The sequence below is a fragment of the Mastigoproctus giganteus genome, chromosome 8, assembly GCF_048544385.1.
Source record: "Mastigoproctus giganteus isolate SK-2022 chromosome 8, ASM4854438v1, whole genome shotgun sequence".
Lineage (NCBI taxonomy): Eukaryota > Metazoa > Arthropoda > Arachnida > Uropygi > Thelyphonidae > Mastigoproctus > Mastigoproctus giganteus.
Window position 1 is genome coordinate 146,804,506 of NC_143582.1, and position 17,763 is coordinate 146,822,268.

The 17,763-nt window shown below is 38.2% G+C and overlaps 1 protein-coding gene across 1 annotated transcript in view; it reads right to left on the reverse strand.

Moving 5' to 3' along the window:
• Positions 1 to 859: 859 nt before the first annotated feature.
• The window catches only part of LOC150081904 (uncharacterized), a 117,439-nt gene continuing 100,535 nt past the window's right edge, over positions 860 to 17,763 (reverse strand). Inside the window, exons 2-3 of the mRNA XM_090379808.1 lie at positions 10,181 to 10,392; positions 860 to 1,658 (exon numbers count right to left, since the gene is read on the reverse strand). Coding sequence (XP_090235934.1) covers positions 1,341 to 1,658; positions 10,181 to 10,213 — 351 coding nt within the window. The 5' untranslated portion in view covers positions 10,214 to 10,392 and the 3' untranslated portion in view covers positions 860 to 1,340. The remainder of the gene's footprint in view (positions 1,659 to 10,180; positions 10,393 to 17,763) is intronic.

Here is a 17,763-nt window from a genome sequence, read left to right on the forward strand (position 1 = left end):
TTACGCGTTTCACTTTCACTTCTGAAAAGTCCTTTTACTTTATAACTTAAAGCTGAATGCAATAATCGCCGCACTGCATCTATTTTCATCCTTCAGTAACGTATTTTAAATAAGGTGGTTAACTGAAGCAGTATATAAGAAAGCAAAAGAATTTTCTAAACTAACGATGCGAATATTCTCTATTTAGTTTCTGATCGAAGAAAATTATTTTTAATAAGCAATCGGTAACTAATAAAAATATTGTCATCTGACAGCGAAGTCGCTTTCAAATTTCAGTTCATTCACATCTAACATTTATACTTAAACAAAAACCATCATTATTAAAGCTTTTCGGGTGAAATTTAAAATGTACACTGTCAAGAGTGAGGCTGTTCTTAATGTTTTGAACAGAGATGCATTAAACACGCATCTCTGTTCATACTGCGAGTAAGTAAAAAGTAAATTAAATTCTGTTTCTACTCCACATGATCAAACGAGTTCACTAAACAAGATACCGTATTTTTTTTATTATTATTATCAGTCAAAAGAGAGATTCATTCTACAAACTTCAAAATTGCAAGAATGACAAGCAGCTTTCTATGAGCTTTTATTTTTAACTGCAGTCATGCATTGTACATAATTTATCCTTGCCTATCTTTCTGAATATTATCTGTCCTTTTGAGGGCCTCAATTTTCTAAATTGTTTCTATTCGTAGCTATGTCATACCTAAAATTATATTAAATCTGTTTTCCTTAAAACACGAAATCATTACAACAATAAACTGTTAAACTTGGCTTCAGTTTCTATTGGCAGTTTCCAACAAGTCCGCGAGGATCAGCTATTTGAAAGGAAGAAAACAAAACTAGTGTGCGAAAAAAGCAATAACATTTTCAGTTATTTTATTATCCTGTCTTACGAACAACATTGCTGATCTAAGAATGTCTCTTTCGGTTCATTATTTTTAATACCGGGCTCAGGCTAGTCAAACTTCAGTCTAGTGTACCTACTTAGGATTCACTTAACTTAGCCTTTCAAACATAAACTGTTTAAGATCGAAAAGTTCTACTAACATCAAATGTTTCTTCTGCAACAGTCAGATTTTTCCCAGCCACAATGGGCGCAAACGAGTTTGACACTGCCTCACCTTATTCTCCATGTCCATCAGTTCGCGAACTGACAAGATCCCATTGAAAGTACCAAGCGTTTAACTTCTTCAAATCGCGAGATTATAGCCACACCAACACAGACGACAAAGATAATCAAACGTCTTCTATTATTATTTATTTTTTACGCTGCACGCTAGATTTTGAAAAACAGTCATAGTTCAACAGTGAAATTAAGCTTGAATTCCTTATTACCACTAAGTTGGAGAAACTCGATGAAACTTGAGGTCAGAACTTCTGCAATCGTGCTTGGTGATGACGGAAGACTCCGACTGTAGCTCCCTTCTCCTGATCACAGACGTGTACATGTCCTGTAGATGAGTGTCCAGAGGTCTTGCGGATTCTCGGTTAGACGATCCTTCCTGGGCTAAGTCCTGCGAGTGCTGCTGACTGTGATGACCTTCGCCAACGTCACTGTAATCCGGATGCCCGGCCTCCTCGCTAAGTCGTCTCTGACGTTCTTGCTCTTCTCGCTGCTGTTTCCGCCACTTCGCACGACGATTCTTGAACCAGACCTATCGAGATAAAGAAGCGTGTCAAAATGAAGTGCTTTAGAAATGAGAGGCAAAATTCAGTTCGGAATATCCAATAAGAAAAACCAGTAAATTAAGATTAATAAGAATGGAGGGACACCTGTAAAAGAGTTCGTGCAACTTAAAATTAAACTTGCGAAACTGTCTTCCAATCATCAAACTGAAAACACCCTTAAATAGATGCCTAAATATTCCACACATTAGTACTGCGCAGTTACCACATTAGCATCCACGCTAAACATCTTAATTAGGTAATTTGGTGCTGCTCGCATGCAGTCCCAAAAGACTTTTGCTGTCAGACTTCTCGACTTTCTCTTCTCCCGCCTGTACGTGACGTTGAGTCCATTTTAGGTAGGCATCGGATCGCCACATCGCATCCCTCCCCATCAGCGATTGTCGTGAGCACAATAGCTTGAGCCTCTCGATTTTACAACGGCTGCGGTGGTGAAAATTGGATAGAGGCTGTAGATGGCTTTGTACTGTCTTCTTCAGCTTGGTTGTGAGGTCAGGCTAGACAGATAATGATTACTGCCTCTCACGAAACCCGTGCGTCACGCGGGTACCGAGCTGAATCGAAATGAGATGGACAAATATGTTGGGTATGCTAAGTTTTCGCGAGAACACCAGATCTGAACTACTCGTGATTTCGGTAGTACAACGGAGCAGAATTGCAAATGGCTAAGCAATTAATGTTGACGTAAGGCGGGGACTAACAGCGAACGGCGAAATTCATTAGGTCAAGTTGTACTCATTTAGCGTTGTATGACTGAAGAGAAATTCAACTATGCAGATAAATTATATCGGAAGATAAACCCGGGAACCATCCAACAACTGAGAGACTGAAGGAAGTAAAGGTATATGAACGAAGATATATTCACAGAAATAAAAAAAATAACCATATAAGAAAACAAAAGAATATTTTACTGAAAATATGTAACTAACTCCACATGCTTTTATACATTTAATTGGTAAGCGAATAATTTTGTCAGCTCATCTCTCCAAATTTTCTACATCCTGGCAGTCCGCTACTGCAACAGGATCTGGAAAATTTGGGCGGATGGGCTGAGAAGTGGCAACTGAAATTTTACATTGACAAATGCAAAGTACTGCATATTGGTAGCAGTAAACCGAGAGGAACGTACCGACTGGATGGTACTACACTCAGGGAAGTGGAGAATGAAAAAGACCTGGGAGTAATTGTGCAGTCAGATAAGAAGTTTTCTGAGCAATGCAGACAGGCTGTCAGGGCAGGTCATGGGGTTTTGTCAATGATATATTGGAATTTTGCTAGCAAGGAAAAGGAGGTGATTGTCCCTCTGTATAAGGCAATGGTCAGGCCACGCCTTGAGTACTGTGTATAGGTCTGGAGACCTCATTTTAGGAAGGATGTAGATTTGCTTGAGCGTGTACAGAGAAGAACAACAATTTCCTATTTTCATGATTAAAATATACAGTGTATATATCATTGACCTCTTGCTTGATGCATTCAACTCCGTCCTTGTAACAGGAGTTTACCCTGCTATCTGGAACACATATTATGTTTCTCCCGTTCCAAAAAAGTCTAACCCAAATCGCCTAATGACTACAGACCAATTTCCGTAGGATGCACTTTCCTCAAAATCTTGGAAAAAGCCATACTTCCTGCTCTCACCCATCACATGTTCAGCCACAAACCTCCATACCTCCATAGTGTTCTACCTGGACGTTCCACGATCACCAACCTCTTGGACACACTGTTCAGAATTGAAAGTACCTTAAGCAACAAAGAGCAACTGGATATTGTGTTCCTCGACATTAAGGCGGCCTTTGACAATCTGTCCACCCATGCATTAGGTACCATACTGTGCAACTACTTCAAAATCTCGGGCAACATCCTAGTTCTCCTTAGGAAACTCCTTCAGTCCAGGACCCTATGGATCAGAAATCAAAACCATAATCACCACATTCTCTGCTCCAGAGGGCTCCCACAAGGGGGCGTTCTCTCTGTCGCCCTTTTCGCCGCATCTTTAGAACCCTTCCTATCAAACTGTACTAATTTTACCACCTACGCAGATGATATTAAGTTCTTCGTCAGCACAAAATGCCCCCAGTCTCTCCAGTCTATTACTGTGAGCTCCAACCGACAGCTACATGAACTGGAAAACTACCTTCATGCGATTGGGCTCTCCATTAATAAAGAGAAAACTGCACAACTCTCTATCACCAAGAAGAAAAATACCAACGATGTGGACATCATTATTGCGAATTCTCCAGTTAAAAAAGTCACCCAACATAAAGATTTGGGTATCATCTGGGACAAAGACCTCACCTTCTTGCCTCACTTTAATGCCACTCCAACGAAAACATTCGGCTTTATGGGCAGTAAAACAAGAGATCTCTAACTTCCATAACCCGGACCTTATCATCAAATACATTCTTCGTTGCATTTTCCCAATTCCATTATATGCCTCTACTATATGGTCCTCAGCACCCTCATCATACCAAGCCAGGTTCCTCTCCCTGGAATTCTGGATCTTGAAATGGCTAAATAGGGTTGCCGGGCTAACACCTACAACCTCAAAATCTGTTCTGGTCACCAATCTTAATACGCTTCCTTGGAGGTATCATCTCTAGGAACCTTCTTACCCTCTCTCAGCTTCTATCCGGAAAACTGAGGTCACCCGATATATGGGATATCATCGTCCGACAGGAGAAGATGCCAGTCCAACACCTCCCCATACAGATCGAAGCTGCGTAGCATGTCCTCCCTGGACAACATGTTTCCACATAACTCCTTCCAGATATTTAATAGATTAGCCATAGACGTTGAGAAACTTTGCAAGGACAGAACATACAGAGCTTCCATTCTTGCAGACATGTGTTCCTTAGTCATTCTCTAGGTGGACTATGTGATGCCGCACTATACACGCTCCAATGTATCCGTATGCACTTTTATTTGTTGTAACTTTGTTTTTGTATTTGTTGTAACTTCATGTTTTTGTATCTTCACCAGTGGCTGTTTAAGGCCGTATATTGTATCTGGCTCTGTATACAATGTATTTGTCTGTATTTTATGTTTTATCTCTGTATGTAATTCATGTCCTCTAGCTTCATAGCTGTAAAGGGACATTTCTTCGGAAATAAATTGATATTAATAATAATAATAATAATATTGGTGAGGGGAACGAAGGGGTCCTTTTACCATGAAATGCTTAAGTTCTGCAAATTGCAGCAGCTGGAGACTTGGCACCTGCGGGATGATCTGATCGAGATGTTAAAAGAACTTGAATGGGTTGAGCACGCTGAATTCTGATGGGATTCTTCCGTTTGCTCAATTACGAACCTAAGGGGGCATAAATTCAAATTGAGGAAAGGCAGTTATAAAATAGATGTGCGGAAATTTGCCTTTAGTCAGCGAGTAGTTAATTGCTGGAAAAAAACATCCATCTGTCGTTGAGGAAGTTTGATAGCTTAAATAAATTTAAGGAGGAACTGGACAAACATTTAGAGGGAATGGTTGTGAATTTTTTTTTTTTTTGGGTGATGCTACATAAGCTCATATGCTTGCTTTCTTGCATCACATGCCTCTATTACTATTATGCATGGCATGATTTCTTAAGGACTTCAAAACCCGGAAGTAATTGTAATTTTTTCGACCAATGAATTTAACAAGTAATTCTCAGTTTTCTCAAAATATTGTTAGCAGTCATCTTTATCTTGAAGCCGCCAGCGGCATGATATCTTAAAAGTAGTCCAATCCTCAAAAGAATGCATGTGGGTAAACTAAGATTAGCATTAATAAAGCCATTACGTATTCAGTCTTAAAATAAAGTAACTTGGTTAAACCACGGAATCCATCAAACCCTTCTTTAAATTTGTAAACTTCCCCACTTCCCCAAGATTATTCTACGAATTTCAACTTAGTTGTTCTTTGCTTCAACAAGGTTAGTTTCCTGCTGATCAATCTTTCCTGAAATGGAAGAATATATACAAAAAATTCACGGTGTGGGCTGACTAGTGCCTTATAGAATGGAGTGATTATTTTTTTCCCCTTACTTGTAAAAGTAATCACTAGATGCTGTTTTAGCAGCCTCTCTACATTATGTGAACCTCTTGTCGAATTGCCAATTAAGTATTTCTCATTGTATAACCAACCTAAAATTTGTTTCTTCAAGTAATAAGACACGATAATGTAGCACCACACATTTCCATTTTTCAGACCAATTCTATAAATTATCTTGGTCTTGTTGAGGCAGCATATATTTTCATTTACGCGTACCATTCTCTCCCCATCAAATTAACACGGAATACCTGTTATAGCTTATATCATCAATAAATATCATAAACAAGAGATCAGTGCTGAATCTTGGTCTAGTTAGAGCAATAGCCATTTATAACCTTTGTCTTATCGTCTAATCAATCCAATCCATATGTAGCACCTTCCCAATAACATAATGTTCCAATTTTAGAAAAAGGTTATCATATAGGATGATATTCAAGAACCTTAATAAGATTTAAATGTACTACTTTAAAAATTACTCTTTGTATCCAGTTAATTTTTACAACCTCATAGTTGCTTAATAAACTAGTTAGGCATTTCCTTAAATAACTTCATCGTGTAATTCCATTTCTGTCCAAATGCTTCTGCAATGCATCCTTAGTCAGGTCCAAATAAGAGATTTCACCCTTTGAGCCACCTTCGTAACCTGGAGAGGCATTTGCACATCACCATTGTGCTTGGACCTTTTTCCAGAAACGTATGTTATAATAGATACGTAGGGGATTTGTAAATCAGTCCTATATCACCGAGCACAACCCATCAGTTTTTCTTGACTTTACCACATTCAAACACGACAGTTTTTCTTTCAGTCCATTTTTAGTGATGACACAATCGTCTATTCAGATAACTTATCTGTGCTAACAATACTATCAAGCCTGAAAGAACGTTCATGAAAAAAAAGATTCACCAGCTGTCTGTTCAGGGTGATCAATGATGCTACCAGGGCTAAATTGTATTAATTTGGGGTGCACCCTTGTATACCCGGGAGTCTCCTAATTGCATTCTCTTCAAGACAAACTCTTCTACAAGGACTAATTTTATTTTTTTAACAAAAAAAAAAAAAAAAATTCGCTTCATTATCTCGCACCATTCTGTGCACCTGGCAAATTTCATTAACAAATACAATAAATAAGGAACTCTGTACTGAATCACGTTTCAATCAGAACACACAATATGCGATTATCTGTGGCACCATTATCCTCTTCGGGGAAACTCGAAATATGTCGGCCAAGCAGTGACACCTTGACTCATACAACCATTGCCTACAACAATTTTTCCCTGAGTCATTATCATGTGTTATGCTTTCGTGATAACTTTTATGGATTTCATTCCAACTACATAGCGCAAATTACAGTATATACTTTTTTTATAATTCTACAAAAACTGACAAGCAAATATTTGCCTTCAACTTAAGCTAAGAAAAGAATTTAAAAAATAAACACGCATACGAGCTTGTACCTGACCAAAATAATTAAAAACGCTACTACCATATAGCAATACGAGATAGGAAACCACTAAAATATCAAAACTCTTTTGCCCCCTAATGTGGAGGAGGAGATCATGTCCCTGCTCGAAGTTAATACTCATCCTACATTCTTTAAAGAGTGGGCTATCCATATGCAAAGTTTACTCACGAGATAAATGTTTGTTTGTGCATTTTTCCCCGCTAAGGAAATGTTTGGGGAAGCGCTTGGGGTATTCTGATAAAGGGGGATATTTTTATTTCTGTCCACAAGTTTGAAAAATTAAATAAATGCATTTTTTTTTTTATTTATACTCCGGTACGGCTACACAGAGGAGTTCAAAAGATAGAGAAAATCCAAGAAACATCACCGTGTTTAACAATCACTCGGGCTTGAACCATGGTCACTCAAAACGCGTGTACTTATTGTACCCTCGAGCCTGACCATTCGGCTACGGCGGCATTGTTTAAACCTGTTTCAGAAAAAGCGAAAAGGAGGCTCCAGTTAGATACATTCTGAATTATTTATAATGAGGCAGTTCGTCAGGCCTGTTACAGAGCGCCTGAGGGCTTAAGATATCCAGCATCCTATTCCACTAAGCGCAGGATCCTTTGTCGGCTGCTGATGAAACCCACTCATAGATTGTCTGCTGTCTTTTAGAGTTTTATTGGAATGCGCATCCGTTCAATGCCTTTCAACAAAACGCCCCGAGTTGTAGAATATAGAAGTCAAAGAGATGCGCCAAAACAGTAGAAAAAAAAAAATGATATTGCAACTTCCTCCTTTCTCTTATAAGCTCAAATGCATTGATCTCTTGGTTAGAGCCGAGGAAAATTAAAGAATTGAGGAAGTAGATTGACGAAATTTAAACTTGTGGAGTTTGCCTATATCAGGTATCAGATTATCTATTAGTCTGTGTTAGTATTTCTCAAATATTATGCTTCAGAATTCATACATCAGAGATGAACTTAAAAGTACATCTCTTACGAGGGATGAACATCGTTTTACGCAGTGCTATTATTTATTTATTTTTCCTGAAAATTCTATTCCCACGTGTTTCGATGTTAGTGTTAGGACTTTTCGTTAACTTCCAAAACATTTTAATATAATGATGTGTTTAAGATTATTGATTTCTTTTGATGTATTTAAGGTTGAACAGAACGTCCATTAAACCAGGCTGGTTTAAAAGACCATATAAATTATCTGGTTTAATTGCCTAAGTCCGATGGTTTTTTTTTTTTTTTTTTTTTTTTTTTTTTTTTACCATCACTTAAAATGTTTTCATAATAAAGCAGAGTTACAGGGAAAAGCCAAAATTTTTCTTAATTGCGGATTGCCGTTAGGGGGCGCTCTCCATGATCGCTATTGAGCAGATTCAGTGTGCGCATTGCCAGTACTTGTCGAGCTAGTGTTGCGTGAAGAGTTTTTCAGCCGCGTGCCACTGACGGTTGTTTTGAAGCAAGTATCATGTCGGACATACAGATTGAACATCGATATGCGATTCGTTATTGTGCCAGACGGGCTTAAATGCATCGGAAACAGTTAAAGAGATGAATGAAGCGTATGGTAATGAGTGTCGTGGTAGGACAGCCATATTTTGGTGAAGTGGTTTCTCCATCAACGCAATGTCAGGCCCCATATGGCTAATAAAATAAAATAAAAATTCAGTTTATACTCCGGAACGACCAAACGGTCAGAGGAGTTTACAAGATACACAGAATACAAGAAATAGCACCGTATTCAGCAGTCACGGGCTTGAATCCCGGTCACTCAAGGCACGTGTACTTATGCACGCGAGCGATACTGTGCACGCAGTGATCACTGCCATACGATAGGTGCCGAGGTTCTGCTATATTCCATTTATTCACCAGGCTTAGCCCATTGTGATTTCTTCCTGTTTCCACGTCCGAAGAAAGCTCCGAAAGGCATGCGTTTTGCACTCGACACGACGATGCTCGCAGATTATAACGGGTGCACTTCGCAGTCTTTCGAAAAATGGCTTTCAAGAAGCATTTAATGCGTGGCTATGACTGCGGCAAAAGAGTAAAGTTCAAGGGCGATTATTTCGAGAAGAAGAAATCCACACAAGATTTAGATGATGAAAATTACGATAAGATCTTGCACCAGTTCGCGAATTAAATGATGGCCCCTCGTATATCATTCATTTTACCGTTTAAAATGCTTGATTAGTGATTATGGGATGTAACTGGAGGTGCGATCTGGAGCATTGTCCGTGTGGCAATTTATTACGGATCAGATGTGACATCTTTTCGTATTTGGCTCCACATGACTTCTGTCTATTCCCAAGTATGAAAACTTCACTCGAAGACATTTTGGGTCTGTGAAGGAATTCAAGTAGTATATGTAGAAGGCACTAAATCGACATCAGTAAAAGAGTTCGAGAAGTGCTTCCAATCCTGTAGAAGAGAATGATCTTATGTAAAAGTCATTCTCCTCTCAATTCTTGCTCAAGGAAACCACATCCTGTGCGATAAAATCTGAAGATTAGATGAGTATCAAAGGCTTTTAAATCTCAGTACTATTGAGAGGAAAAAAAAAAATCTATACCTACCATTGGCGAATCCAGGTATCATAGTAAAGGCGACCAGGGTTTTGAGTATTTTTTTTTTTTTTTACGCCTCCTGCGTTAATTTCGAATTTTTGGTCAAGGGGAGGGGGCATATGCCCTCTCTGCCCACCCCTGAAACCTACAGATAGTGCTATCCAGCTTACTTTAAAATACAAGGATTTACTTATTTCGTAAATGTTTATGTAAATATTTTATTTATATTTCTTAATTAATGGAGTTCAAATCAAATGCAACTCTGGAGACCAGTGACTGGAAACCAATGTTTTGTAAATCCCAACTACTTGTCCAATGCGAGGAAAGACAATATTCGATAGTATTTCCCCCCATATATCGTGCAATTTCCTTACTGAGTGAGAGTTAAAACACGCGCACACAGCATTGCTAATAAAAGTAGAAAGCTGCTGTTTCTTACCTCAACTCTTTCCTCCTTCAAGTCTACTCTCATCGCTAACTCTTCCCTCAATAAGACGTCAGGGTAATGCGTTTTGTCAAAGGCGGCTTCCAGCTGCTCCAACTGCTCCTCCGTGAAGATAGTTCGGTGCCTTCTTTTGCGTCTCGGTCCATGACTCGGGGATGCCGAAGAGGACTGTGCAGTCAGGTATGAAGGAAACACGGGATGGTAGCCTGAAAATAAACAATATTCGTGCTCGGTCAGAAACTAATACATCTAAGATGCATGTCTTAAACTGAGATGTATTTTAAAATACCAGATATAATTAAGTACTATTTATTATGTATTGAATTATGAACGTATATTTATTTTCACTCATGGAATTAAAATGCATCGAGCAATGTATCTGTAAGTGGCCTGGTAGCCAAGTAGTCTGTCCAGATTAAAATTCAAGTTAAAATTAATAAATAAAACAAACGAAGTTATGCTTGATACCAGGGCCATAAGTTTGAATAGTATATTTATGTGATAACCCACCAGTTAGAACAGAGTATAAGCAAGAATATTTAGTATCTCAAACATTAATCTCAAACTTTGTGGAATCGTCATGACAGGTAGGAAAGAAATAACCGTAAAAGAAATAATGAAGACTGCATATGAGATTATTGCAACTGCTATAATTCCTAGTCAAAAAAGATAGTTCGATTTCACTGAATTTCTGTCGATGGAGGGATTTTTTTAATATTAGAAGAACTCTATTGTATACAGAAGGCACATTTCTGTATACAACTCCTTTCACGGCTACAAGCCAGGGGTTTACATAAAAGAAATTACACAACATAATAAACAAAGATGAGAAGAAAAAGAAAAAAAAACAGCATATGACTCCAGAAAGGTCTGAACACTGGAGCGATGGATCGTTGGTAGTGATGGATCATTGGTGTTTTCGGTAGAAGATTGAGGGTTTGGGGGGAGGTTATACTTGAGTGCTCGATCCTGCAATCCACCTTCCAGGTGTCTATGCACATTATTGTGCTTAATCTATGTTCGGTGGAAGGGATGGGAAGAATCCCACGCCTCAGTCTGAACCTCAAGTAATTCGTTCAAATACTGACGTAAATGAAATATAAAGAAGCTGGGGCTGCAGCATTCAAAACTTCAAACTTATTTTTGAAAATAAATGGCTCTATTTAACGAGACTTCTTAGTTCTATAATTTCCAACGCTTACTATATTTCGTGGATGCAACAGAAAGAACACTATAATTGGCTCTGTGGATAAATCCAGTTTCAAATTTCTGAAGGTTCTATTAACATCTTTTATCCTCCCTACACTGTTTTTTTTTTTTTTTTTTTTAATTTTTAATCCTTGCTCTATGTTAATACTGAAACTATCATTCGTTTTAATGTTTAAAATGTTTGATCAATGATTAGAAGGTTGTGTAACTAGAAGAGCGATCTGGTGCATTGTCGGTGTGGCAATTTATAAAATAAAACCGTATCCTTCAGGAACGACATCAACATTCTTTCGACTTTTAGTATTTGGCTCCACATGGCTGTCTATTCCCAAGTATGAAAACTTACTGAAAGGAAAATTTCGGGTCTGAAGGAATTCAAGTAGTGCATGTCGAGGGCACTACAATCGATATAAGTAAGAGAGTTCAAGAAGTGCTTCCAATCCTCGGTTCAGTCATGGCATTGGAAAGGTTTCTCTTCACAGCTGGAAAAACAGCGTGTTCGTTAGGGACATCGTTTCTGGAAATATATAAGATACTCCATTTCTGAATGGGGTTAATTACGGTGTTCAAGAAGGGTACGAGATACATCATAATTAAACTTCCCCTAAATATAATTGTACTCGCAAAATAACAAAAATGAGAAACTTCTTTGGCATTTAATTCACAAATAGGAAATTATCAATATCGGACTGCTACTGAATACGTTTTGTAGCAAATGCTGATTAGAGCGCCCATATTTTCTTCGTATAAAGAACTAGTTGTTGAATTATGTACTCCCCTATTTAAAACCGTTTTAACATAATTTGCGCACTCCTGCGTGCAAAACGTCCCCAGGTACGAATACTGTTAGAGCAGAAAAACATTAGCAATCAGAAAGAGCAATTGTTTTCAGGATGATCTGTGCTACTCTGAACTTTTAACCAAATAAATACGTAATTTTACTAATAATATGTTAATTAAACAGTGTTGGTTTTAACTACTGTAAGAACTAAGTTTTAGGGCTTTTTTAAAATAAATTCTGATTTATTGATCTGGATCGCGTTCTTTTATTTTATGACTTCAGCAATAAAGGCATTTATACGTATCCATTACATTTAATTTCAGTTCACGCGCTAAACTGAATGGGGCACGAGCTAGTTCTAGTCTTATGAAGTAATTACATCACTACACCGTTCAGATCATAAATTAGAGCACACTGCTTAATCGATAGTGGAAGTGCCACTGATTGGCTACCCAGTTTCTGGTGAGCGATTCAAAAATTAAGATTGGCGATATATGAACATTTTGCTGCTATGATCGCTTAATTCATTGCGCGAGACATTATGCGGTTCGAGTGAATATAAGAGAGATATTTAACATTAATAAATAATTAAATTAATTAATTTATTATAATTAATACATTAAGTAAATATTACTTGTGACCAACCTTTTCGTAGGTCATGTGCTTATCTGTCTGTCTGTCCGTCCTTGTGCCTATCACAGAATAGGCACAATTCAATTTAAATAAGCTTATTTTGATGAAATTATAACAGGTTTCTCTAAAATACGATTGTACATCATTTACGATTCATATAGACCAATTAAGACGGTCAGTTTATTTGAAGACGAATGTATTTGGTATACCGAAACTATGACAGCATAGTATTGCAAACTACATAAGAATGCTTCTCTTTTAGTATGCTGCGAATATTAATTTTTTTTATGAATAAATTTAAGCCATTAAGAAAACAATTGCGTACGTTAATTTGCTCAATAGAACCTGGTCTTCATATGCATATACCATATATTGTAGCTGAAGCACTGTATATTATGTTTGTTACTGTGTACTGATTAGAAGAATGAAGGGGCAACGTGGTGGAATATCATAGTGGCCAAATATTCTCGGTCTGCACATAGAAATCATTACTTTCTGAGGAGCTCGTTTTATTATTTGCTTATTATATTAATAACAAATAAACTTATTATTTCGATTATGATCAATAATTCATGATTTATATAATTACTAAAATTATAACAAAAAGCTAACTTCTCACACAGCAAAGACTTAAGCGTGATCTCTCACTTTACAATCTACACCACATTCTCAAAGCCCTAAAATGATATTTTCTTTTAAAGTTCTCATTTTCTGAGGACGGCATCCATTGTCTTTAAGTCAGAAAAGTGTGCGTTGATCATAAGCTGGTCAAAATAAGTTTGATATGTAAATATCGAAAAAGAACCTTCGGGGGTAGAGTGCAGACGGCATTAAAATTCATTAATTCGCCAACTGAACTATGATAAATAAAGCCAAATCCGGCAGACTTAAGTTCTTTAGTGCTAAAATGAAGTTCTTGCTGTCGAACATAGAAATTTGTGTGATGACATGCAACTGGAAGAATATTGACAGAATGAGGGAGGCATCTTGTCCACATGAAAATGCCAATATTGTAGGCCTACATTGTATACGCGCAACCGAATATTTCGGGAAGAAACCAGGGGCGATTGATATAGCCGCTGGTTTCTTGCCTCTGAAAACTTCCAGAAAACTGACTCCTTAGAGAAGGTCCGCTGCGCTAGAATATGTGAGAAGCCACTCAGCGTCCTTTGGATGTCCGCATCGTTATCATGTATATTCGGAAGCAGTCAGAAGCTGCTTAACCCTCATACCTAAATCTACCACTTTTGTGTCACATTAATTGCTTTTGGACAAAAAGGAATGAATTTCCCTTAGACTGATATCGAGAATCAACTTTACCGAAAGAATATTTATTTTACATTACTAAGAAAAACCATTTGTTTTCTAGTGGCTGCATGCTAAACATTACACGATATGAAAGAAGAAGCACAAATAATAAAGTAATACGTTCTCCAGAGGATTTTGAGGCCATTCTATGAAACATTAAGTTAATAAATTCAGCCTCATGCTATGAAATCTATACAAACATTAAGTGGGCCATGGTCTCGTGGTCTTAAAATGAGCAAAACTAGGTTTGCTACTTAGCGCATCAACCAAATATTGTGGAACATTTCGCCACGAGTTGTCTGGGTATTGCACTATGCTTAATAAAAAGTGCTGCTCCAGTGGAGAAGTACAGTACTAGCCATTTATTTATTTCGATCTTGACTGGGTCTCGTCGATGAACAAGCAAGCACCGTGAAGATCTCGTCACCGGTTTGTTTAGGTCTTCACAGTGGCGATAAAGGTCGAAACCGTGATAAAAGACTTGGCAGGAGACAAACAGATTATGAGGTACTTCGAGTTTGGCCTCTGTTTCTCATACGTCTACCTCTTTCCTTTTTTTCTACAATCTATCGAAGGCTATTTTGAGACAGTTTTAAATTTAAATTTATAGCAGTATACCTCTTCACGGGAGCAGTGCAATACCGAGACACCTCACATATCGACAATGAATACAGTTCACAATCTTATTTAGCAGCCGCGCGATTTTGAAATACTTTTGTCCACTCGCTTCTCGGTTTCCTCAAACGCGTGGAGAAGGAATTAGAAGAATGCGAGTGGATTGTTAAATTGAATATCCCCACGGAACGATGTTGAAAAGATATTGGATACTATCATTAAGGAACCGAGTTTAATATTCGCATAAATGACAACAGAACTGTTCGGTAAAACTGGGAGATGTATAGAACTACGTAACAGCGAAAAAGTTCATTAGACTGTTCAATGAACTCTTTCGCTGTTACATAGAGAAAGAACTTTCATTGGATTGTCCAGGACTTGTTCTCGAATAAATCCACGAATTGTCACTATATCGAATCTGCAAACTTTGTTTATTCTAAGATCTGTTTGAAGGATGAAAAACCATCCAATCTTAAGCAGAGAAGACTAATTCAGCTACGATGTGAACATAAAGCTTTTATTCAACGATGATGATTACCACAATTTTTAACAATAGTAATTACTAAAAAAATAGGACTTAAACATATGAAACTATATTACCAGTGTCCAAATTTAGTCCACAAAGCATGATTACTTAGCTACAGACTATTACATAAGATGTAGCTGGATAATCGTACTGCAGGTTTCATATTACTTTTCATTATTATTTAGCCGTGATTGTTTCCTTGACAACGAGAAGCTCAAGAGAAAAAAAAGTTAGCCAAAAACAAATTTGATTTTCAACAAAAATTATGATTTACGTAATCCGTTTCAGTTCTACCGAAACTAGTTCTACTTACTGCAGAAATCGGCTGCCGGATAATGAAAGTGAAACGGAAGAACGGGCGAGGTCCACATTGACGACAACTGTTGTGCTGTTTGAGGTGGAGGTGTCGGAGGATCCCGTGCGAGGATACTTTCAATGGAGAAGGAAACTGAAGCTGCAGAAGAACTTGAGTTCGTTTGGGAATCCCTCCGGAGCGGCGTGGTTAAGGAACTGCTCGGGCCAAACATGGATATAATCGGTGTCTTGAGGGCCTCTTGAACAAAACAACAAGGGTAAGGAGTTAGAGCGTGCACTCCGTAATTTCCACCGAGAGCCATTAGGAGAAAAGTTCTTCTCGGGAGGGGATCAAGTAACGGTGGAGATCGCCTCTCCGCATGAGATAATTAGAAGCCAACACGGAAGTATGCGGAGCAGAGTATCAACTGAAACTGTATGGACGAACTCTACTTGGAGACATGACCGGCCATCTGCTGCTTCTTTCCCTAATTACTCGGTCATCGCAAGCCCGCTATTGATCCTAGCCTCATAATCCTAAAGCTGTTGAGCTGATTACGGACGACCGGGCTTGTTAGTCCGATTAGTTCGGCCCCGCCTCTTTCTCCGTGTGTTCCAGACTTACGGAGGTTTCGCAGCGTTCTTTATTGGCTGAAGGTTATCTTGAGGTGGCTATTTCATTGGCGCTCCTCTCCGGTCAGGATACGGCACTGGCGGACACGGCTGCTTTTCAGCGCACTAAAGGAACCACACCCCGCATGTCGTTGCTTACTACAGCTGTATAATGAAGAGAAGAGGACCCTTCTTTGAAAGTTTATTGTCAAGACATCGCTTATAAGCTGCTAAGAGGATACTATAAATGATGGAAGAAAAGAAGAGGGAGGCCGATGTATAGGAAAGAATTCCGCCTTATAAGTTGCTGTTCAAAACAAATGGAGCGCAGGGGATCAGAAGCTGTGTCAAACTCGTAAAAGTGTCAGTTCATGGGATTAATGCTTACAGCTGTGACTGCCATGATCTATCAGACTTGAAACTATAAGGTCTGGTAGAGACTACTCTGAAAAGATTCGAGTAGCATTTTCTTAATCAGAAAATTATTCTGTCCCTGGCTTGCTATCTATTACCTTGAAACTCGCTCTTCTGTGATCAATCCCATTAAGCCGAGCTTGTCTTAGGGTTGGCATAATTTTTAAAATGAATTAACAGATTCCTTTTGAGTACCTTGGATCAATAAAATAAAACTTGTAATCTGAATATCCAAAGCTTTTTTTTAGGATACTCAGATTGCACGTTTGTTTTATTGTAAGAGTTATGGGATGGCGAGCGGTGCATCTGCCACAGGTGCAGCTTGATATGGAGCCTACGCAGAGCACAAAAGGTTCATGTGAATTAAAAGAGCGCATATAAAAGGGATTCGTTCCGGAGAAATATACCGAGCTATGACTCATTATAGTTTAAGCGACAATGCATTAATGAGGGTCTTTGGAGTTTGTAAATCTGTTGATATTAAAGGACAGCTATCTGTGTCTAATTGATCGAGTGAATAAGCTTGCCACTTGATAGAGATAGAACACTCATTGAGGATCTGCAAGAGACACTGGCACATTACAAGAAACACCCCAATGTTATCAGATCACAGGATATCTCGAACCTGTAATTTTAAATGAAAATGATTGTCATCGATAAATTTATGCGAATAATAATGAGAGAGAGAGAGAGAGAGAGAGAGAGAGAGAGAGAGAGAGAGAGAGAGAGAGAGAGAGAGAGAGAGAGAACATGGGCTTCGGTGATTGGAGGTTTAGAAGAGATCGTAGATTTATGGAAGTTAATCAATCATTCTATTTAAATTAAATGTAGAGTCTTAATAATCAGACTTCTGCTTAATCCGATTTAACCCATAGAACAATTTGAATGTTATCCTGTGGGGAACTGGATTAGAGCCAGAGATTTTGCCTCTCCGCTACTGTATGCCACTGATTGTAATAATATCCTTGTACCTCGAAGTTATTTGTTTAACATTTTCTCTGGGCTCTTCTCTTAATTTGTAACCGTGGTCCGAAGACCTATTTCCACCTCTATCTGTATTCGAGGAAAATGGAAGAAAGTGATATCCTCATTTCAAGAAGTTCAATTTAAAAAGTTAAAATTTAAACACATGACATTCTGCTAAATGCAGTGATGCGTTTGCATTCTCATTATCTTGGGAGCTCC